Consider the following 7,275-nt stretch of genomic DNA (forward strand, 5'->3'; position numbering starts at 1 on the left):
CTGTTTCAGCACCGCAGAGATAATTATTAAAGCTTTTCAACTGCAGTAAATTCTTTTAAACAAGCTCTGGGTGTAACTCCAGCAATAGTAGCAGTAATGCTAGTGAATCTATTGACTAATAAACATTTGTTGTAGAAAATGTAAATAAAGGGGTCCGTTTTCTTTTCGTATTTTAGTGAATTACTTTGTTCTACTTTCCATAACCCGGATGAGGATGAGTTTGGGGAGTGTGTAGCTTTGTTTTCCCGCACCGCCGCAAGAGTGTCTGTGTGCAACAGGGGCTTCACAGTGCACATGCACTGTCAAGCCCCGGAAATGCACTCTCAAGCGCTACACTCACAATGCTTTTAGACAAACTCCCTTAAAATAATATATAATTTATGACTTTTTTTTTTTTAATTCCCCTTTATACACCAGAATGTCAGTACAAGGTATAATAAAATACGAAGATGTACATGTTTAATACAAATAAAGTTTAGTACAAACAATATACAACATATAAAACCATGATGTTGAAAATTGATGTGCACAAATATTTTTATATCAGCGCTATAAACTAGGATTAAGAGGAGTTATCTGCGATAACTAAAAGTCAATCAAAAATACAAGACAATTTAGAGATAACTGGTTAATTAATATTAATATCTCTACTGCTCTCTGGATGTATTGGTCTCTTATTTGCTTATTAACAGATACAGTGCGCACAAACTACACTCATCATTAACACTTGCTAGCTGTTGTCATGTCTGTTACCGTTTGTAAAATCGCAAAACACACTATGGATTTAAAAACTCTTATAAATCTTCAGAAGCGTAAAAGTGTAAAAAAGCTTGAGAGTGCATTTCAGGGGCTGGACGGTGCCCACACCCACACCTAATTTCATTGGCCACGCCGGAAGGTTTGGAGCTTGAGAGTGCATTTCCGGGGCACACAGACCCCTCTCCACCGCCGGAGGAAGAGCAAGATCAGCGGAACTACACAGGGTATGGAGAAGTTTTTCTCTCTTTCTCCATAACATATCACCCACCCCTAGTAATAGTGAAGCGGTTTGTTTATAATATATTTTCCTGTTAATAGGTTTCAGTTGTATTATAAATCAATTACTTTATATAAACACTAAAAGCTGCAGGGAAGCGCCACTCCAGAACCAGCACTGAGAACCACTGAGCAGCTAATGCTCACTTTCTCTTATTATCTGCCTTTTACAAGCTCTAACAGTAACACAGGCTACACTGCTCAACACTACCAGACTAAACTATGAATACTTTAATGATCCTCTATGAAGAAGGATAATAATCCAAAACGTGGTGCGACCGAAGCTCTACAGTCCGGTGTTACACCATTTTCTGTGACCGTCGGATTCTGTGACCACAGAGAGCGCTATTGCAGTTTCTGTTCACGGGCACGAGCGCGCTACGTAGACTGCGTAAGCTACGAGGACTCGCTTTATTTTCTCCTTCTGCTGCTGTCGGTCCGCCGGACGATGAGAAACGGTGTTTACAGTTTATTTTGTCTATAAGTAAAATAAACTATCTTAAACATGAACGTTTCATTATTAATTCTCTACATTTTCACCTTGTATGAAGAAGGCAGGGGGGGAGTAAAAGATTAGATAAAACCTGAGTAACACTGAGTAACTGAGTAACAGAAAACTGAGTAACACTAAGAAAATGTTTACTTTTATCCCATTACTTTCATGTTGGTAGTATTGCAAAACAGAAGAAAATGGATTGATTATCTCATACTTTACACCTGTGCTATCATGCTAAACATACATTAGATAATGTGTATCATATTTAAACTGATATATAATTAACTCAAATGGTAGTTATAATGGCCTTTGGGATGTTAAAAGATAACTACATTTATAAAGTTTAGGTTATTTTGTCATTGTTTTCTGATATTTTGGAGACGAAACATGATGCAACTGTAAATATGTGCCTTTGCCAGGTCCTATCTTAAGCATGAGTTATAAAGTTGTTGTTTTTTGTGTGAAAGTGATGCAATCACTGGGCTTTACTCATACTGACAGCTGGCATCAGAATATGTGACCCTATTCCACCTACATTTAAAACAGTGTAAAACTAACCAAATCTTCTCAGATTACTCACCATCCCTTCACCTTTTCAGCTACACACAACACTTATTACTGGACTTTACCATAATGCTTTATATTAAGGGTCACACTTTCTGACAGCTGGTATCAGAATATGTGACCCTATTCCATCTCTATTTAAAATAGTATAAAACTAACCAAATCTTCTCAGATTACTCACTATTCCTTCACCTATTCAGCTACAAAATAAAATCAAGAATGGTATTCACAGGTAAGCCTTGGCATAGGGGTCACAGATTCTGACAGCTGGTATCAGAATATGTGACTGTATTCCATCTCCATTTAAAATACATTACATTACATTACATTTGGCAGACGCTTTTGTCCAAAGCGACTTACAATAGTCAAGTACAATGTAAAATAAGTTTAAAGGTAAAACATCTTTGGATAGGGATAAAAGGAGGTCAAAGGGGAATAATAGGATAGAGGAGTGAAGGAGGGGAAGAAGGAAATGAGGTTAGAAGTAGTTAGTGTGTTAGAGGTGTTAAGAGAGTAAGTGCTCTTTGAAGAGCTCTGTCTTCAGGAGTTTCTTAAAGATAGCGAGAGATTCTCCTGATCTGGTAGTGGAAGGTAGTTTGTTCCACCATTGGGGAACTCTGTATGAGAACAGTCTGGATTGCTTTGTGTGAATGTTTGGCAAAGCGAGGCGACGGTCATTGGAGGAGCGCAGCGGCCGGGAGGTAGCGTAAGCCTTCAGGAGCGAGTGCAGGTAGGAAGGAGCCTGTTCTGTCATCACCTTGTAGGCGATTGTAAGAGCTTTGAATTTGATGCGAGCATCAACTGGTAGCCAATGGAGCTCAATGAGCAGCGGGGTGACATGTGCCCGTTTTGGCTGGTTGAAGACCAGACGTGCTGCTGCGTTCTGGATCATCTGGAGTGGTTTTACTACACAGGCCGGGAGGCCAGTTAGCAGGGCATTGCAGTAGTCGAGGCGTGAGATGACGACTGCTTGTACCAGGAGTTGGGTGGCCTGTTGCGTCAAGAACGGTCTAATTTTTCGGATGTTATAGAGCGCAAAGCGGCAGGACCGAGCAACTGAGGCCACATGGTGCGTGAAGGAGAGTTGGTCGTCAACCAGAACACCCAGGTTCCTAGCAACCTTTGTCGGTGAGAGAGAGAGAGAGAGAGAGAGAGAGAGAGAGAGTCGATACTTATAGAGAAGTTGTGTTGAAAAGATGGTTTTGCTAGTAAATAGTGTAAAACCAACCAAATCTTCTCACCATCCCTTCACCTTTTCAGATACAAAATAAAATCAAGAATGGTATTCGCAGCTAAGCCTTGGCATAGGGGGTCACGGATTATGACAGCTGGTATCAGAGTATGTTACCCTCTGCCATCTCCACATACAAGAGTGTAAAATCAACCAGATCTCACAAAATATTTATTACTGGACTTTACCATAATGCTTTAGAATAGGGCTCACAGATTCTGACAGCTGGTATCAGAATATGTGACCCTATGCCATTTCTATTTAAAATAATGTAAAACCAGACAAATCCTCTCAGATTACTCACCTTGCCTTTACCTTTTCAGCTACACAACATATGTATTACTGGACTTTACCATAATGCTTTAGAATAGGGGTCACAGATTCTGTAAATCTTTTAACATCCCAAAGGCCATTATAACTACCATTTGAATTAATTATATATCAGTTTAAATATGATACACATTATCTAATGTATGTTTAGCATGATAGCACAGGTGTAAAGTATGAGATAATCAATCCATTTTCTTCTGTTTTGCAATACTACCAACATAAAAGTAATGGGATAAAAGTAAACATTTTCTTAGTGTTACTCAGTTTTCTGTTACTCCGTTACTCAGTGTTACTCAGGTTTTATCTAATCTTTTACTCCCCCCCCCCCCTGCCTTCTTCATACAAGGTGAAAATGTAGAGAATTAATAATGTTTAATGTTTAAGATTGTTTATTTTACTTATTGACAAAATAAACTGTAAACACCGTTTCTCATCGTCCGGCGGACCGACAGCAGCAGAAGGAGAAAATAAAGCGAGTCCTCGTAGCTTACGCAGTCTACGTAGCGCGCTCGTGCCCGTGAACAGAAACTGTGCAATAGCGCTCTCTGTGGTCACAGAATCCGACGGTCACAGAAAATGGTGCAACACCGGTGTCATATCACTGATGCCTGCGGTCTGAGACGCTGTGAATTCTGTGGGGATATACAAATTTGACAATATAAGCAGAGGTTACACTAGCTGCTGCATTTAAATAAAGGAGGTAGAATGACAGTATATTGGAAAAAACGTGATTGAAAGTTGTCTGTTTTGCCATTGAAATCTATGGGAATGGGTGGAGTTACACAGCTTTCTGAAACCGAACAGCAGGGGGCGCCCGACCTGTGGTGGCTTCACTTTTGAGAGACGATGCTCTTTCCAGCTATATTCAGTCTATGGTACAGACATTACAAAAAAATAAAACAAGAACCTAATTTCAGCTTTAAAATATCCTAGTTAGAATAAAGTTTATTTTAGCTAGCTAGATAAAGTTCCAGCATATTGTCTAACCAGTTAGATAACATTAGCTAGGTAAAGTTACCTCTGTTTTGTTTAACCAAGTAACTAACATTAGCTAACATATAAGGTTTTCTAGTAGTTTTGTTTATATAGTGTAACTGATTGTGATAATGTCAGTAGTTCAGACTTATCACCTGAATGTGACAGACATTTTAAGGAACTAACTGTGTATATTTCAAAAACTATACACAGTGTTTGTACTTACCTGCTCCTAAGGGGTTTCTGGGGGACTGCCGGGCCATCTCACTCTTTGTGGAAATCCGGTTTTGTTTTAATACGCATTTAATTTGATTTTATTTTTTTCCCCAGGGTTGTCTTCTGAACCAGGACATTTAACAGAGATGTAGCACAAGACATCCAGAAAACTCTCCATTACGTGCAAATATTGTTTCCTACATTTCACAGACAAATGAAGGCAAGTCTCGTCATGAAGAAACATCACCACTCTGTCAAGAGTTGTACTGCACAGAAGGATCTCAAAAAACACAAGCAAATTTACACAGGAGAGAAATGGTATCACTGCTCAGACTGTGGGAAGAGTTTTACTCGACAGGGTAATCTCCAACAACACCAGCGCATTCACACAGGAGAGAAACCGTATCACTGCTCAGAGTGTGGGAGGAATTTTACTACACAGGGTGATCTCAAAAAACACCAGCGCATTCACACAGGAGAGAAACCGTATCTCTGCTCAGACTGTGGGAAGTGTTTTACTCGACAGGGTAATCTCCAACAACACCAGCGCATTCACACAGGAGAGAAACCGTATCACTGCTCAGAGTGTGGGAGGAATTTTACTACACAGGGTGATCTCAAAAAACACCAGCGCATTCACTCAGGAGAGAAACCGTATTATTGCTCAAAGTGTAAGAAGTGTTTTACTACACAGGGTGATCTCAAAATACACCAGCGCATTCACACAGGAGAGAAACCGTATTATTGCTCAAAGTGTAAGAAGTGTTTTACTACACAGAGTCATCTCAAAATACACCAGCGCATTCACACAGGAGAGAAACCGTATTATTGCTCAGAGTGTGGGAGGAATTTTACTCGATTGGATAATCTCCAACTGCACCAGCGCATTCACACAGGCGAGAAACCGTATTATTGCTCAAAGTGTAAGAAGTGTTTTACTACACAGAGTTATCTCAAAATACACCAGCGCATTCACACAGGAGAGAAACCGTATTATTGCTCAGAGTGTGGGAGGAATTTTACTACACAGGGTGATCTCAAAATACACCAGCGCATTCACACAGGAGAGAAACCGTATTATTGCTCAAAGTGTACGAAGTGTTTTACTACACAGGGTGATCTCAAAAGACACCAGCGCATTCATACAGGAGAGAAACCGTATTATTGCTCAAAGTGTAAGAAGTGTTTTACTACACAGAGTCATCTCAAAAGACACCAGCGCATTCACACAGGAGAGAAACCGTATTGTTGCTCAAAGTGTACGAAGTGTTTTACTACACAGAGTCATCTCAAAAGACACCAGCGCATTCATACAGGAGAGAAACCATATCACTGCTCAGACAATAAGAACTTAATTATTGGAGTAGGAACTGGGGGGGATGAATCAGAATCAGGTGGATTGGTCCCCCAAAAAAATGATATTGTTCCTGCTCAGCTCAGCTGTACAATTAAAGAGGAGACGGGCCACTGACCGCTGGGTGAATAGTAAATCTTTTAACGCCAATCATGGAGCCGGTTCAGGGAGAAAGTTAATCCTTTCAGGAGAACCAGCCAATCAGCTTGCTGGTTTTCAGAGCACGGAGGAGAGTGGGATTTTTCTTTTTTTCTTTGTTTGTTTTTAGTTTTGGCAGCGAGCTGATGTTAAGATAAATCTGGACATATACTGTGATTTTTTTTTAAAAGGAAGGTAACTGTGCTAACAGTGTGAACTGTGATGATATTGATTCTGATAGCTGGTTAAAAAGACTCGTCCCTAAATCAATGTTTAACCTGCCCTGATGTACCAGATGAGCTAATAACTATATCATGTTTAAATTTTGTCGATAAATTTAGGATTGCTGGATTTACTGTAAGCTATAATGAACGTATAATGAAATATAAATAATGAAAATAAATTTAGCTAAATAGTTAGCTAGAAATTAATGTAGTGTATAGCCAGAATTTAGTACAATACTTTATGTTGGTAGTTTAAAGCAGTTTCTTAAGCCTCGTCTCCAACTGATCAGCTAATAAACAATCCTTTACTGAGTTTACCTGTTAAAATCCATTTTCTTTTTTTCTGAATATTTTTACTCTGTAATTGTTTGTATGAGCAACTATACAGTAACTATACAACTTATTCAGTAGTGTGACAATGTTTAAACAAGATTGTGTATAAAGAGACAGAGAATGTTGCAAAATTAACTTCATTTAATAGTTCAGGGTTGGTTTTAGGGTTTGTTAGAGTTTGTTCTGAAGTATTGTGGTGTAATTTATTATTGAGAAGGGGTAGAAGAGATGGTGGAGCTGGAGAGAGAGGAAATGTGTAGAGGTCTGCAATAAATGAACTGATCAGGACTGAACTGATAAAAAAAGGAACAGGTTAGAAGAAGCAAGACTTCGCAGAAATATACAGGATATATGAGTATTTCTTAAAGCCATTGTTGAT

At 39.2% G+C, this 7,275-nt stretch overlaps 1 protein-coding gene across 1 annotated transcript; it reads left to right on the forward strand.

Moving 5' to 3' along the window:
* The first annotated feature begins 923 nt into the window (after nt 1-923).
* On the forward strand, nt 924-6,876 carry LOC125787852 (zinc finger protein 501-like). The gene is made up of 2 exons (XM_049472657.1): nt 924-983; nt 4,962-6,876. Exon 2 carries the CDS (start codon nt 5,062-5,064, stop codon nt 6,316-6,318), a length of 1,257 nt encoding a protein of 418 aa, XP_049328614.1. The 5' UTR covers nt 924-983; nt 4,962-5,061; the 3' UTR covers nt 6,319-6,876.
* The last annotated feature ends 399 nt before the right edge of the window (nt 6,877-7,275 follow it).

This window comes from Astyanax mexicanus, chromosome 25, assembly GCF_023375975.1.
Source record: "Astyanax mexicanus isolate ESR-SI-001 chromosome 25, AstMex3_surface, whole genome shotgun sequence".
Classification (NCBI taxonomy): Eukaryota; Metazoa; Chordata; class Actinopteri; order Characiformes; family Acestrorhamphidae; genus Astyanax; species Astyanax mexicanus.